Genomic DNA, 16,959 nt, shown 5'->3' with positions numbered 1-16,959 from the left:
TGTGCCAAAGTAAGTTCAAAATTCTGGCTCCGCCACTGGACAAAATGGAGCAACATTACTCGATCCTAGCTGAACTTGAAAATTGTTTTTAGTGGAGAGACTCGAGGTTACGACTTACGAGCTTAATTAGGTCGAATATTAATTCGCGCAGATAGAGGTAGGTAAACAGTTGGGATATATATAATGGTGTATATAATAAATGATATGACATGAAGCTTTTAATGTCTGATGTTCTACGTCTTTCTTAGTAGCTACGCCAAGAAGCAGTTTTCTCATTTATGATTTATGATTTTTGTTTCTGTTTTTTGAGTCCTTTTTGTTGGGCAATTGTGTTTTTTGTAATATAAGTTTTGTTAGGTCTTGTGAAACTGATCGCCCTCTGTTAGTTAATGAATAATTGGAGCAGTAAGGATCTTAACCACTTATGTCAGTAAGTGTATGCATATGGATTTATGATTTTTGTTTCTGTTTTTTGAGTCCTTTTTGTTGGGCAATTGTGTTTTTTGTAATATAAGTTTTGTTAGGTCTTGTGAAACTGATCACCCGCTGTTAGTACGTTAATGAATAATTGGAGCAGTAAGAGATGTCAGTAAGTGTATGCATATGGTTCAAAGACTCAAGTGCAATAGATCATATTGCCTTCATCTTTTGAAAATTCAACAGCAACAAAAGGTCAAAAGGGTATGAAGAAATAGGTTGGGCCGTTGGGAGACACAAAAGACAAGAAGAGAAAAATAAATATATATATATATATATATATATATAGGACGTCCTATATTGGTCTACCTAATTTAGCCAAAATTTATGTTCCAAATCTCATGTCACAACTCCCACAGTATTGGTAGTTGCATACCTTACTGTTACTGTGAGTTACTTTGTGTATAAGTCGTGTTTTTATTGTCAATTGACAGAGTAGATAAGTAGGTTTGTAATGTATCTCTAAATTAAGTGAAAATTATTTTTCCTCGTTATTATAAATGAGTGATAGAAGGCTAGCTTTTTCCTCTCCATCTCCTATATATATATAGGTTTAGGTCTATAAACATTTATCCATATGAAGTTATACTACAAAATCTACCACAAGTAATTTGTCTAATTGTTTTCAACACACAGAAAGCACGTCCACCAATCCTCCCATAATTTTCTGGTAGGTTCTTTCATTGCTACATCAAGACACTTCTTACAAGTTACAAAGGTCTTGTGGTAGGTCCGTCATTGAGCAGCACCATAAAGCCTGATGCTTGTACCTTTATCTATGCTGATGGCATAAAGCAGATAATTAACGTGAACTTTAGTACATAACTGAGTTAACAAGATCCACATCATAGTATTTGTCACTGGTCACATAGATTTCGTTCCTCGTGTAACTTAAACCTAGCTACAAATGGTGAGGTGGAGTATTTTAAGAAGCAATTATCGTACCAAATTATAACTCCTCTCTTTTGCGGACATTAACGGCGAATCTGTAGGCTTGCTATTTTGACACAAACTTCTGCAAGAGGGGATGTTGATATAATTCCAACATTGCCCCATCCCATACACACGAGATAATTTGTCGTAACAGTCTTAAGGGATAGCTGTTCGAGTAACTGATTTAATTTATACTCATAGATAGGTTTATCGTTTGCTTCAAATCCTAGCATGGTCAAAGCAGTTATAGCCCGCATAATTGGGTAGAACACTAAAGCTCAGCTCATGCAAAAAGATTGAGAAATATAAGAGACATATATGGATTGGTCACGATTTTAAGCAAATCATGTTCAAACATAGAAGTAAGTTGTGGGCATGCTGCTAGAGTACTACATATGATGTATATGTAACGGTAATTCTGTTTTTTTTTACCTAGCTATAACTGTATAGCTAGCTTTGCAATGTTGTTGCAACTCTTCTTCTCCACAATTAGAGTTTGTCGCAAGCTATATATGTTGATGAACTTTGTCCACTTTGAGACATGAAGAGCCATTATCCACTTTTGCAGGCATAAGAAAATTAACCATATCCTCATTATATTACCTATTTCGGTGGAATGGTTTTTCGAAGAAGCCATGCTTGTTTGTGTAGTTACATGAGGTACCGATGTAGTTAAGTCGCTTTCAAGTACAGGTTTAAAGGCAAAAATTCTCATTCGTCGTCTCTGTATGGAGTAAAAAAAGAAGAGAAGACTGGTTTAAGTTTTAAGACTATGGTACGTTAACATTTTTCATACATGTTCAATTTCATGTAATATTTACCACTTTAAAGACTCATGTTACGACTTTAATGCCTCATCTGGTAACTAAGAAAAAGTATTCATTAAGGTAAATAAGGTTCTCGTTAGATTAATGTATGTTCTTTTTTGAGTAATTAAGTCTTAAAAATGGTAATTGTATGTTTACATATTGTAGAATCTTCTGGTTAGAGCATCCTCTCCCTCATAATGTGCAAATCTAGAAACTAAAAGGCACCATTTGAGCAGGTTATTCCATTCGCCGCATTGAACTAAACTCTAAAAATACAAATAGTTTTCCCAAGAAATTTCAAGCTTGGATGAAGGTTTGTTGAAGATTTTTGACATAACTTTTAAAAAAGCATAAGAAAATTCTAGACAGTTGACGGTATTTCTCCATCTCCGAAAGTTTATTTTTGACAAAACCGAAATAAGAAGTTGTTGATAGACGCTTCTCGTGTCGCGGTTTATTGGACCAATTATGGGCCAAAAGCTGATTTTAGAGACTCTACAGATCAAATTTAGGCCCAAATACGATTTTGGGTCGAAAACATAAATTCCAAACTCGGCCGAAGACTTGTAGACTTACACCTAATAGGTTTCTGGTTTTGGAAACTGTCCACACGACGTCGTTTATTGTTTTAACAAAATTACCTAAATCTCCGCCATCTATATATAATTCACCTGAAAATTTCGAAAACCCTAATGCCAAGGGTTTAAGCACCTGACCGATTCCAAAGCAAAAGCCCCATTTAAACCCTCAAATGGAATTTCACTCATCTCATTCTTCAACCCAATTTCTTCCTCTTCTCCAAACCCTAATTCTTTCCGCTTCCAGATGGTAGGGTTCACCCCTGAAGTAGACCTCGATCAAGCTTCAAGGCTCAAGCTTTCAAAGGACCCCCCTGACGCCGTTGATCCCAGACCCATCGACTTGTCCTTTGTAGATTCCTTGTTGGATTTCGACTCCATTGAGACTTGGTTCAGGGATTTTCCAAACCCAGATATGGCCGAGGCTGGGACGACGACTGTGGTGAAATCCGAGCCAATTGACTGTGAGCCTGGTTCTGCGGTGGAGGTGAAGTCTGAGGTAGGTGGTGGAGGCCAATTCGTTAATGGGTCTGACCCAATTGATTGTGGGCCTGGTGGTGTGGTGAAGGTGAAGTCTGAAGTTTCAGAAAATTTGAGGAGTTCTATTGAGGAAGAGTTGGGGAAGGTTAGTTTGGTTGGAGGGAATGAAGAAAGTTCCGTTCTTGGATTGAGTGAGGATTTGGAGACCAAAATTGGAGGTGTGGAGAGCAAAATGGAGAGTGGGAAAGAGAGCGAAAGTTCGGAGTCGGAGAGTGAGAGTTCATCAGCAGCATCATCTTCTTCGAGTAGTAGCTCTAGTGATGAGGAGGAGGAGAGAGAGAGTGATGATATGGATGAGGAGAAGGAGGGCAATGAGGAGGCTTGTGAACTTGAAGAAGGTGAGATAAGTGGTGCAGAGCAGATAGGTAATGGAAGTGGTGATGAGGAGGGTGCCGAGGTTGCGTGGAGTGATGTTGATATTTTCGATGAGGGAGACGAGGAAGAGGAAGCTATAAAAGGTCCCATTCGTTCCAAAAATGAGCTCGAGGTAAGAACATTTTGACTGAATTGATCTATGGCTACGTAGTGGAGTTAACCAGCTGTTAATTAGACATAGTCTCCATTCATTTCCTTGTGGTCCTGACTTGGTACTTGATTATGCCATGATGAATTAACTTAGCGGGCTGAGAGGTACAGTTTGATTTCCTTTTAGTGGAGATGGAAAGATAGCCGACCTCAATTTATCTTGATTGTCTATATTTTGTGAAATTTAGGATTTTCTGTAGTATTAGCACGTGATTGATATTGATTTGGACTTGATAAAGCATGATTTGTTTAGTCAGTTCACTTGGCCGACCTTACTCGATAAAAATGACTTTGAAATAATCTTTTGTAATCTTCTGATGTCTAATAACATGCCATGCTTGCAAATTGTAATGCTTTCTGTATATTTGTTTGCCAATTTCTGTATTCTCTGTTTTCTTAGCACGCAACATTTATAGTGTCGCCAATGAATTGGCTTTCTCGAGTATATATGCTGTCTCGTAATAGCCTGAAATGGATTGTTTTGAACTGTACAGGAACTTCCACCAGTTCCTCCAGTTAATGCGACCTTGGAACCACATCATCAAATGCTGCCTGTCGGAGTTGTTTTATCGGTAAGCCTAGAGGGATCTGAAGCAGATTTTTTTTTATTCGTGATTATGCTAGTTTCTTGTGTTGTAGCATGAACTCCATCATTGAGTTGGCACGTGGAAACTTAGAATGTGGATGATGACACTTCAGAAGATGCATATTGAACTGTGGTATTGCACGTATGTGAGTTTGATGTCAGCTTCATTTTTTACAGGTTGTTGGTACCAAAGTCATTGTAGAAGGGGTTGAGAAGCACAACCCTCTGAACGAGGGTTCTATTCTGTGGATAACTGAAAGCAGGTCTCCGTTGGGACTGGTAGATGAAATTTTTGGACCTGTCATAAACCCTTACTATATGGTGAGATACAATACAGAAAGTGAAATCCCTGCCGGTATAGAAGTTGGAACACCAATCTCTTTTGTTCAGGAGTTTGCAGATCATGTGCTCAATAACAAAGATCTTTACAGAAAGGGTTATGATGCATCTGGTGCAAATGATGAAGAGGTATCAGATGAAGCAGAATTTTCAGATGATGAAAAAGAAGCTGAATACAAGAGACTGCAAAAAATGACAAAGAGGGGAATGAATGACCAGAATGCCGGCAGTAAGAAAAACAACAGAAAAAGAGGTAAAAATAAGATCGGTCCCTGGAAAAATGGTCAATCTTCACCCCAGCAAACACCTCCCGATCAACACCATGAACATTTCTCTTCAGCTGCACCTGCTCGTCGTTATGGTCCATCTTCTTCTGCCGTCTCAGAAGGTTTGGTTAGTGGGCGAGGATCAGTTCGACCATTTCCAGGTGCTACACAGGCCACTGGTAACGCAAATGGGGTTTGGTCAAATGGAATGGCGTGTCAGCCACAGCAAACACCCTTCCCTAATGCATTTCCAAATAATAATATGCCATTTTTTCCACAGTACCCTCATCAGATGTCTATGCCGGGCGGAATTCCATTCCATCAGCAGGCAAATGTATTTTCTGGACCCATGGGTTCACAAGGGATGATGGGTCAACTTGGCTTCCACCAACCAGCATTTGGAGTAGGTTTCCAGGGACAACCTACACCAGGTCAGCAGTTGAATTCCTTTCCAGGACCCATGAATGCATTTGGGATGAGTCAACAGGGGTTCAACCAAAATGCATTTGGGATGGGTCAACAGGGATTCAACCCAAATGTTTTTGGGGTAGGTCAACAGGGTCAACATGGCTTCAACCCAAATGCGTTTGCGATGGTTCAACAGGGTCAGCATGGCTTCAACCAAAATACATTCGGGATAGGCTCACAGGGTCAACCTACAAACCTAAGCTTAGAACAGAATATGCCACAACCTGGGAACCCGGTTGCAGGGGATGCTGACGCTCCCCAACAATTTAGTCGAAGTACATCTGCTAATCGTGGAAGAAGACCATTTCGTCGAGGGGGTCGTCAGTTTGCAGGGGGAAGAGGAAGAGGTTCTAGGTGAAAGTTACGGCGTGCTCTGCTTCAGTAGGCTATCAGAAGAGCCATCATTTCGGAACTGCCTTTTTTTTCTTTTGTATTTTGGTTTCTTGCTTTTGAAAATTTGCTAATCAGTATTCTTTGTATTTGCTAGTTCATGTATATGGATGGACATAGATGTTTCATATGTTATCCATTTTCTTGAAATGCAACATGCTCCTTCTCCGCGTTCAACTAGGTTGAAGTTGAAGATGTTGTAGTATAATCGTGAGGTTTGCCCACCAGTCTTTTGCGAGCCGTCTATGCACGTTTGCACTAAAAGCTATATACTCATTTCCCTTGTTACTATTGCGGAAGCAAATTTTCAATTGCCAAGCTTCAACTGCTATTCACAGTGATGTATAACCTACATTCCTTTTACTCAATTCCCTTGTCACTACATCCATTTTCAAGTTCCGACAGATGGTACCCTACCCATTTCCATCTCAGTTTTTAGTCTCGCTTTATGGAACAAACCCAAATAACTCATGATTTCTTTCACTTTCTCAGATGGGTAATTCTCATACAAAGTCTTGTTATATTTTTTTTCTTTTTTGGGTTCAGTTATAGTCAGCTGCTTCATTGAGAATGAATCATTCTCCTGATGAACAGTATCTAGCTGAGCCCAACTCGTCCATCATTTCCTCCTTTGTGGTTGGCAGAAGATAATTCCTCAACAAAATTGTCACATTCGCATGAGTTATCTTGGATCCTTCCCTAAGTTCACCACTCTTACAACCACTGATATCAAACTTAAAAAGGCTATACTAAGCTCTTGGAAAGAGGACCATCCACGTACAAGCTTCCCAACTATGAATCAAATCAAGAATCTTTGACTAATTGCGAAGAAAAAAGAATCAAACGACCATGCACTACCCAAATATAAATTATGAGATTAAATCATTAAATTAGAAAGTCTAAACCAGTCAAGAGAACCACATACAGTGAACTCTTAGACCGGAAGCAAGAGTAGCATATAACGATAATGTCACCGAAAGAGCTGCTTTTTAATTTTGTTTTACTTTTTTCTTCCTCTCTTTTTTTGAATGCGGGGGAAAAGGATGGGGGAGGGGGTGCTTAGAACCAAGCAACAATGGGTTACACATAACCCATTATGGATGGAGAGAGAACATGAGGACCCAGATTATGACTCATGGTTTAGCATTCCTTGTGAAGTCGGTGCAAGTTTGGCAGCTGCAATCTGAGAAACGACAAATTTCACAGCCAAAGCATACACAAGAAGTGCAGCCTTGGCATGTTGGTTTACGGCTGCAGCCTCTATATACCCTACGACTTGCTCTTTCTTCCTCGTCATCACAAGTTATTCTGAAATACACAAACAACCGTTCACATCATTATTTAACTTTTAAACAAGTTCAAATACAATATAGCAATTTTGCACCACAACACAAGAGCCACATAGCAACAGTATAAACTGGGTGTTTGCCTGAGTTCATGTCTGTCAACGTATATGTAATAAAGAGACCTTTGTTTCTAACTTGCAAGGTAGCATTCAGTCCATTACATACTAAAAATCATCCCCAAGGTGAAATACAGTTTTTCTCAATAGAAAGCCAGAAGTCCATCACTGGGAGAGAACCTTGAATTACTTGCCAATGCATGGCCATTTATATGCGCTACCTCAACTCTAATTCCCCTAGGAAGATTTCCGGAAGTGGTCATCTTCCCATATCTTTTTCCTAGCATGATTTGCAACAAATTATAGCTTAGTTTGGTAATGTTGGAAGCCACAACTTTTTCTATATGTTCAGTGTATCATCTGTTCTAGCTTCAATGAGGAGCTTCTCATAGAGGGTTTTGCAAAACATTGGACGGGCCTATAGTCTGATTACTCTCCCTACCAGCTAACCAATCTTTAACACCTCAGCCAATTTCCGACAAGAGATGCTGGCATCCACCTTTAGTTGCCAGGTCTGAGTTAGTCCTCGCTAATTAATTAATGAAACTCCATGGACTATATTAATAGGTAATTCTAACACATACTGCAATAAGAGCTTATTGACATAATCTGAGATAAATGAATAAAATTAGTGATACGGTTCTTGAAAGGATAATGACGATTATAGAACAACGACTTGATTCATTTGGGGGTAGAAGTATATATTGAAAGCAAGATAGAGACATACTTGTCATATGGCAGATCAGCACATTTCCAATTCACATCAGCCACAGCATCATGGTGAACTCGGCATTCTTCCTTTGTCCGGAGACGAAACCTGCGCTCCTTGTTGCATCTTGTACAACAAACAAATTCATCACGGTGAGAAGCTCGTCCATTTTGGGATCTTTGGGACCCATTAGCATTCTTTGATGCCTCATTGTGGTATTTGAGTAGCACTGTTTTACACAATGGAACCTTCTTCCCATTAACAATGACCCAAACATTATTTTTCCATTTCCTAGCTGTCTCTCTTCCAGAATGCTTCTCAAATAATGAGGGACTCAATGTGCCTAGTCATGATAAAAAAATGTAAAGAAACAGAAGATGGTCAAAATACAGGAGTTGAATGAAATGAGAAAAAAAAAAAAAAAAAAACCAGACGGTATAAAAGCATAAATCAGCAGCAACACAAGGAAATGAGCTTTCCTCACGACCACTTAAAGCAGCTAAACAATACAGGTAAAGGTTTGCATCCCTACCGGTGTGAATTTCGCCATGTCAAAAGAAAAAAAAATCTTGAGAGACAATTCTGACCTAGAACAGTGTTCAGATTACAATCAAAGATATTATCTTGCCAGAGCCATAAAAAGAACCAACAGTACAATGAGATTACTTGAGAGACAGAAAAGTTATAAGCATGTATTTTAGCCATACAGCTTTCCCATTTGTGGCTTCAAGGAAACTATCTGCTTTAATAACAGATGAAACAACCCCCGATGCAAGACTCACATGAGGGAAAAGAAAGACCTACAAGCTCCAATGCTTTGAGTGCTTGCACATTCAATTCTTTAACCCCAGAAATTTTCAATATTTCTATCACTATAGACCCTCCTCCAATTACAACAGTAATTTACATTAAAATACCAGAAGCCATCTTTAGGAAACTTCTTGTGGCAGACTGAGCTAGGCAAAGCTACAGGAACTCAATATATGCAATTTATGTAAAAGATGATGCAACACTTTAAGAACTTCGTTGTCACTAAAAGGTTATCTTGAAAACTTCATGCCATATACTTGATGCTTGTTGATAATAATAACAAACGAGAAATATGATAGTCAAAAGGACATCAAATAACACAGAGACTAGCTATACAATTTATGTATTGCTTCATATTAGAACTCAAGTGCAAAGTTCAATCACTACAAAAAGCTGATGGACAAAGAAGAACAAAATCCTTGCCACCGAATTGACCATAACATCACATATGCCAAGGATGAAGAAGCAACTCATCAATCGCACTAGTCCTCACATGTTCACAAAGAAAGGGAAGAAAGAAAGAGGGACAAAAACCATGTAATATTGTATGCAACCACACGCTCTTACTCTGTAGAACAGAACTCGGGCATCAAAAGCAAAAACCTAAGAAACCGAGCCTTAGAGGTTCCAAATCACCACCACAATGTCAATGCAGGTCCCATTCTCAACACACTCACTCAAAAAGAAAAGCTCTTTAGTCCACAACACACTCTGATCTCACAAAACAATGAAAAAGCAAACAACTTCATCACGTTGCATTCAGTGAGACATATAATCATACACTCCAACGTGTATAACCAGAAGAAAAACAATGGACAAGTTGCAAAGCTCATCACAATGAGCAGAAAAAGTAGCAGAGGCGAGAAAGTGACAGCCATCAACGTCAAAAACCCATGAATCTCAAAACACACACAGCATTTAACATGCATAAGAATCAAAACCCTTTTTCCCAAAAGGAACAAAGAACGGAAGGCAGAGGGGTAGAGGAAGGACCTTCCTGACAGCCAGGGGTGCATTCACATGTGATTTCCAGTTCACCATTCATGAAAACCCTAAGCCTCCCAACAGCATCACCATATCTGTGGCTGGTACAGCCGCACGTGACCTCAATATGGTCCACCCCTCTCTTCACCCCGCTCATCTCGCTCAGCTCCTCATCGCTAAACATCATCACCACCACCCCACTCTCCCCCATTGTCTCTCTCGCAAAAAGATCGCGACTTGATCGGAACCCACAAAACCCAAAAACTATTTCAGGTCAGAAATCGAACCCCAAAAAACACAAGCAAAACACAGAATCAAAAGAGATGTGGTTAGTGGGTTTTATTTGGGGCACAGGAGCGGAAAGGGCCCAGAAAACCACACACAAAGGAGAGACCAGTAAAATGGGTCTACTAGGCACGCATCTCCAAAGGGTTAGTCCGAGAGATCTGGTGGAGGAAACGTTGAGGGAGAGAGAGAGAGAGAGGGAGGTGATAAAAAAAAATATGAACTTTTGTTTTGTTAATAAGAAGAGAGAGAGAGAGAGAAAGGGTGTGAGTTTGGTAACGGGGCTTTGAATGAAATATGAATGAATGAGCTGGCGAGGGGGGCGAAGCAAAACAAATGCTTTGGCTAGTTGCTATGCATGATATGACATTAGAGTGAAGGAAAGATAAAGAAAAAGAAAATGGCTTTGGGGTCAGGGCTTTTCGTTTATGGGAAAATCCCTCTCGTGGGAAGGAGACGAGGTTTTTCGGTTTCTGTTTACATATATATTAATATCTCCTTTCTTTTCAGTTTTCACTGCTCTACCTTGTTGTTTTTTTGCTCAGGAATTACTACTTTACACAGAAGACGGTATCTTTCTATATCCCAACTGTTGTGTGAGAGGATCTGATCAGGATTTGAAGGGTTGGCCTTGGGCTACAACCATGTGGTAACTAAAGACTCAGACTTTGATCAGAAGTTGTAGGTAGATTAGATCAGAGAACTTGGAAAAACACACTGGTCATGACAGTGATTTTATAGTCTGGAAGGAGTGAGTGGAGGATATTGTGCAATGAGAAAATATCATAAAATCCTATCAAATGGTGGAGAAAGTGCTAAAAATAGCAACCAACCTTTGAACGGCCTCAAGAAAATCCCAATACAAGTCTCACACTATATATATAGATAGGTGAGAGTAACACCTAAACATAATAATATGGTGAGTGGACAAAATAGTGGTAAACACTTGAGGATACATAAATACATTCATGTGAAAACAAAGACCAGCGTTATTGTTGGTGCTCAAATATTGAAAAACAGAGCACGTAGTAAAGGTCACGAGTTCATGTAAATCAAATAGGATCATTAGCATGAACAAAAACCTTTACTTCTCTGACCTTCGTTGTGCTTAGGTTGCCTCAGCTTTTTTTCAGCACTGACCTTGGAGCTTAGATGTCAACTGATTCATTCACGTCAATATTTTACTAGTGGCCACATGCATCTTCTCTGTTTTCTATAACTCAAAGCCTACTTAAAGGGTCATTATTGACATTATAATTCTGGTCAAAATTTAGAGGGTGATATTTAATAGTTTCTTGAGTGGAGTATATATGAGTAAAATTTGCTTTACCACTTGGGCTATGCATATTTATAGATTGTATTTTAAATGATCAAATAAAATACGTGCAGATTGTTTAAGCTTTAATCTTCATGCCTTGCGCTTTAAAAGATCAAAGTGAAGCACATGTTCTTTTCGGCACCAACCACATAAACATTGAAGGCATTCAATCATTGGTTAGACATGTTCATACTTGCATTAGAATCCTGATGATAACAAAACCATCTTCTTCAAGGTTTGACTCGATAGAGGGTTTTTGTTTCCGCACATACAAAAATGTAATGAATTCATTATTCTCTTGCTTGCTACAAAAGACGGTAAATTTTCAGTGTACTACAAATTACATGCCAAATTAACCCTTTGAAGGCCACCCGACTGACATTAGGCCAGTGAACCAGTGCAGCTGGAGATTTTTAGTGAAGCACTGTATATAGTTTGGTTTCATGCATATTTCAACTAGCTTATAATGAGTATGTCTACACCACAGTACAGCTAGCCAGTTGTTTATATATATGTTGTTTAGGGTTCTGTTGGTTTCCACAACCACCTGATATGATATATGTCATCAACTCGTCATCATCTTAACAAAAAGCATATATGAAGCATTTCAGGGTAATATATTAGTTTTAAAAAATGACAGACATGACCTCTTTTTACTGTTCCATGCGATTTTTTTGATGATTTGTTTGATACCCTCCTCTTCATTTGTATTCAGAAAGTTATGCATTATTGGTTTCTAAATCGATCAACTCATTGAAACATGCATTATTATTCCCCCAAAGAAGCTGAACACAATCATAAAACCTTTAGAATATGTTTGAAATCATGATCAATTACTAACAAGACTGATTATCAAATATCAATCTTTGCCTTATTGGTTTGTAAATTAACCTATTGAAACATGCATTATTATTACCCCAAAGAAGCTCAACAAAAATCATAAAACCTTTAGAATATGTTAGAAATCATGATCAATTACCAACAAGAATGATTATCAATCTTTGCCTTATTTCAAATTGTACTATGAAAAAAAGTGTTACTACTAATTAATTAGTCTGTTGCATGGTTAGATCATACTATTGGTGTTCATATTGACTAATTGCTAGCTGGGTAGAAGCCAGTTGTGATATACTTTGGATTCTCCCAAGGACCCCTTAATTAGACTTCTAGCTTTCTACAAAGTACAAACTAACTAGCCTTACCAAAGTTATTCATTAGGTTAATTGTTTTCTGAGATGTATTTCTCCTGTATTGGCAGCTGCTTCATTATTTCCGAATTACTGCATTAGTTTTCCGGTCCCTATAATACAACCACAACTGAACTACTGTTACATACTGACTTTGGTACCTACTACCACCTACTCCTGGAAATAGAGGGCTTTTAATAGTCCAAAATCAAGCATCAAATACTAACAGCTTTCTAGCTATCTAGCTTTCTAGGTCATCCATCCTTATAGGCTTATAGCTAGCTTTTAACTTAGGAAATACATACATGCACCGGCTGCTTACTGTGACTAGCTCTGAGCTACATATATATATATATATATATGAAGGATGCTTTTGTAACTGTGTTGTCACTCTGCCCTTGACTGATGCCAAATTAATTTAAGGAATGTGCCTTGAAGCTTTATTCATGTGCACTTGTGCAGTAACAGTACTCATGCCGTCTGTTTAATCTAATTAACATCGATCGGATTAAGTACAAAATAATCTGATAATGGTAGTATTGTAGTTCTTAGACCCCCCCAAAAAAAAAAAAAGTAGTGTAGCTTGCTTGCAATTGATTTGATTCAACAATATCTACATAGCTCGACCATCAGGTTTCAAGTTCAAGTATTCATCCGCACCAGAAGAAACTCAAAACTACACACTGATTTTTACTCATGAAATTAAACATAACCTGTGGTTATTTTTACTTAAAAGTCTTATATAGCTTTGAAGCTCAATCCTGATCACCAACTGCTAACAACTGTTGCTGTAACTGTGCAACTTGGAATGGAATCTATAATCCTATCATTATAATTATTTATATTATGTATTCATTTATGTATGCTAAAAGGAAGGTCACTGTCAGAATATGATAGATGAGGTGAGATATCATCTCATCTCATACTTACTGTTACTTACACAGCTGGTACCATACGCATAAGATGCAGCGAGCTTGTACAGAAACGACGGCGTTCATTTTCAACATTTTTACAGGAAAAGGTCAACTGTGGTATCATTTTATTACTCCTTCATCGGCGGATCACATCAGTCAATCAACAACAGTAAAAGTTCTGCTTCATTTTATTCTCACTGGTATTAATAATATATATTGATTTCCTCATTGCACTCGAGTATATATATATAGATCATTCATCGAGTCGTATATATTTTGTTCATGAAGTAGACAGAAATGGTTACACGTAGTTCACGAGAACAGTTGAACAACCCTGTATCAACAAACTGATCAGGCATCCCTCTAAAGGAAATGAGGATCGGGGAATACTTCATACTTTTGAAATAAAACAAACGAAACGATGAGCTACCTCATTGCTACTCAGTAACACTACTACGACTTATCTTGAAGAATGGAGTTCTTATCAAAAAAAAGAAAAGAAAAAAAGAATGGAGTTGGCCAGTTAGACCCGGCAACTACCAGAACAGAGATTCTTTTGTTTTTGATTGCCGAAGTAAATTAATTCCATGAAGTTAGTTTAACATACATCATATGTCGGAACCAACCTATTAGACTATGGCTGCAACCAATAAATACAAAATAAAATGTAGTTGGGGTTAGTCCAACTGTGTCCAAGTGATAATGAGACGTGACGAGTTGAACTAGGATTAAACTAGATGACGAGTTTGATCTTGTCGCTCAAATCAAAACTCTGGTCAATGTTTTGGGCTGTTTTTGGGCCTGCTCAAGTTTGTTCTGCTTTGTTGCTTCAAGTCTTCAACATGTTTGATTTCGGCCCAAGAAAACTCTTGAGGATATTGTACTTCTGCCAAGTCAGCTGATGTGCAAAGGTTGTTGAGTGGGTCCTACAGATGTTTGTGTACAGTATACTTTGCAGCAAATGTACGAAGTCATGAACCGACATTACTACAGGGCAGACTTAAACTAGATGTCAACATAATGATGATCAATCCAATTTTTTAAAATCCAAAAAAAAAAAAATAATAATAATAAATAAACTAATCACAACCTGCTTTACATTCCCACCAATATTTTTTTGAGAATATACATACCCACCAATATTGAAAGCATAAAATGAGCAAAATGCAATTAATTAAGTAAACATTTTATAACTCCACAAATCCAATCAAAGGTAAGACCTTCGAGACATTCTTTTTTAGTAAGAAAAAAGTTTTATAGATAAAGTTTCTTACATAATCGGAGTCAAACCTATCAAAATAAAAAGTAGGGAAAAAAATTTCTGATGGTAAGAAATCGATCCAAACTTTCTTTGACTCTTGACTATGCCCAAGAAAAGTAAAGACATCCGAAGACACAGAACTTTAATAGTTTTGAGATTTATGTTTTTTAATTTTTATTATATAACTATTGAGAATACACAACGATGCGAATTAAATTCATGAATGCAAAATTAATACCATTAAACGACTAGACCAAATGATATTAAGCGAGATCCATAAATTCCAACACAACATGAACCACCTCGAGTCTCGTTCCGCATGCTAATTTTTTTTTCTTTGCTAGGGTTTGTTCGGCGACAACCGTTCTCGATAAAAAATTCTTCACCATGGCCGATGAAATAGCTAGCCTCGCCGTGGCCTTCTCCCTCTCCGACGAACCTTGAAGTTGATATGAGTATCGATGGTATTGAGGAAAAGAATCTCATATGATCTGGAGTCTTCGTTATTGCGATATTAATTAAGAGATTTGTATTACTATAGTTAGTCCTATAATTATGGATAGGATTAGCATCTTTGTTATATAAAACGTTGTAAACCATTCTGAATGTATTGAAGTTATTTACATATTATTCACACTACCAAATCTCTTTATGGTATCAGAGCAATCGCTCTTGAGAACCTAGAAATCTACACAAACAAAATACCTCATGGCTGGTGACGAAGAACAACAGGTCATTAAACACAAGAAAGACCAGAGCTCTTCCAAGACCTCAAAACCATGGGAGAATTCCAATGATTTCAGCTGATATCAATCCCACAAATCACTCTGAATCAAATCTTGATTCTAATCCCACAACTTCCGCTGATATTAATCCCACAAATCACTCGGAATCAAATATTGATTCTAATCCCACAACTTCCGCTGATATCAATCCCACAAATCACTCGGATTCAAATATTCTACCATCTCATTTTCCAAATACGTCACCACCAGACTTATCCGTATCCCAAGATGCAATACCTCATTCTTCATTGCCACAACCACGAAGATCATCACGGCCAACTAGAACTCCAACCACATTGCAAGACTTTCATATTGAGGCAGCCCTTCCTTCACGTACTGCACCATCATCTTCCACGAGCGAGGTTACTCATCCAGGTACCCCTCATTCTATTGCTCATGTTTTATCCTATGATAGACTCTCTCCTACACATAAAGCTTTCACTGTTAACATTACACTTGAAAAGGAACCTAGATCTTTCTCTCAGGCTGTCCTTGAACCACGATGGAGAGAAGCTATGGACAAAGAGATTCAAGCTCTTCAAGAAAACAAGACATGGAGTTTGGTGCCTCTCCCCTCTAACAAGACACCAATCGGTTGCAAGTGGGTTTACAAGATCAAACACAACCCAGGTGGCACAGTAGAGAGGTATAAAGCTCGTTTGGTTGCAAAAGGTTATAGTCAAGTTGCAGGGATTGATTACCGCGAGACTTTTGCTCCGGTGGCCAAACTAACCACAGTTCGAGTGTTACTCAGCCTTGCAGCTCTTCAAGGTTGGCATCTTCATCAACTAGATGTCAACAATGCTTTCCTTAACGGTGACCTCTATGAAGATGTGTACATGAAGTTGCCTCCTGGTTTCGGACGAAAGGGGGAGAATAGAGTTTGCAAGTTACACAAATCATTGTATGGCCTCAAGCAAGCATCGAGGTAGTGGTTTTTGAAACTTTCTGGTGCTCTCAAGGCTGCCGGATTCAATCAGTCTTGGTCTGATTACTCACTCTTCGTCTGACACACTCAAGGTAGATTCACAACCTTGCTAGTCTATGTTGACGATGTTATACTGGCAGGAAACAACTTACAAGACATCATGGAGACAAAGCACTTCCTTGCAAGTCATTTCAAGCTCAAAGATATGGGTCAGTTAAGGTACTTCCTTGGAATAGAGGTGGCAAGGTCCAAGCAAGGCATTGTTTTATGTCAACGAAAGTATGCATTAGAGGTCCTTGAAGATGCAGGCTTCCTAGGCGCTAAACCATCTCGATTCCCAATTGATCAGAACTTGGTGCTAACGCAAGGTGAAGGGGTCGTTTTAAAGGATGCCTCTCAGTATCGCAGATTAGTTGGAAGGCTCATATACCTCACAGTCACGAGACCAGACCTCGTGTATGCTGT

At 38.5% G+C, this 16,959-nt stretch overlaps 2 protein-coding genes across 2 annotated transcripts; one reads left to right on the top strand and one right to left on the bottom strand.

Annotated features, from left to right (window-relative positions):
- Positions 1-2,896: 2,896 nt before the first annotated feature.
- Positions 2,897-6,091, top strand: LOC133726140 (H/ACA ribonucleoprotein complex non-core subunit NAF1-like). Its single transcript, XM_062153615.1, has 3 exons — positions 2,897-3,824; positions 4,357-4,434; positions 4,626-6,091. Exons 1-3 carry the CDS (start codon positions 3,045-3,047, stop codon positions 5,877-5,879), a joined length of 2,112 nt encoding a protein of 703 aa, XP_062009599.1. The 5' UTR covers positions 2,897-3,044; the 3' UTR covers positions 5,880-6,091.
- A 685-nt stretch (positions 6,092-6,776) lies between these two features.
- On the bottom strand, positions 6,777-10,550 carry LOC133726141 (protein ULTRAPETALA 1). The gene is made up of 3 exons (XM_062153616.1): positions 9,826-10,550; positions 8,041-8,365; positions 6,777-7,219 (listed from the first exon to the last, which is right to left on the bottom strand). The coding sequence occupies exons 1-3, from the start codon at positions 10,025-10,027 to the stop codon at positions 7,045-7,047; spliced, it is 702 nt and encodes a 233-aa protein (XP_062009600.1). The 5' UTR covers positions 10,028-10,550; the 3' UTR covers positions 6,777-7,044.
- Positions 10,551-16,959: the final 6,409 nt, after the last annotated feature.

The sequence above is a fragment of the Rosa rugosa genome, chromosome 1 (genome assembly GCF_958449725.1).
Source record: "Rosa rugosa chromosome 1, drRosRugo1.1, whole genome shotgun sequence".
NCBI classification, from domain to species: Eukaryota; Viridiplantae; Streptophyta; class Magnoliopsida; order Rosales; family Rosaceae; genus Rosa; species Rosa rugosa.
The sequence above is the reverse complement of the archived record's forward strand: the minus strand, read 5'-3'. Positions and strand labels throughout refer to the sequence as shown.

Coding starts and splice junctions, on each gene's coding strand:
- LOC133726140 (XM_062153615.1), top strand. CDS start 3,045: ATGGTAGGGTTCACCCCTGAAGTAGACCTCGATCAAGCTTCAAGGCTC. Junction 3,825..4,356: donor GTTCCAAAAATGAGCTCGAG/GTAAGAACATTT, acceptor TGAACTGTACAG/GAACTTCCACCAGTTCCTCC. Junction 4,435..4,625: donor CTGTCGGAGTTGTTTTATCG/GTAAGCCTAGAG, acceptor CATTTTTTACAG/GTTGTTGGTACCAAAGTCAT.
- LOC133726141 (XM_062153616.1), bottom strand. CDS start 10,027: ATGGGGGAGAGTGGGGTGGTGGTGATGATGTTTAGCGATGAGGAGCTG. Junction 8,366..9,825: donor CACCCCTGGCTGTCAGGAAG/GTCCTTCCTCTA, acceptor TATCATGACTAG/GCACATTGAGTCCCTCATTA. Junction 7,220..8,040: donor GCTGATCTGCCATATGACAA/GTATGTCTCTAT, acceptor TGTGTATTTCAG/AATAACTTGTGATGACGAGG.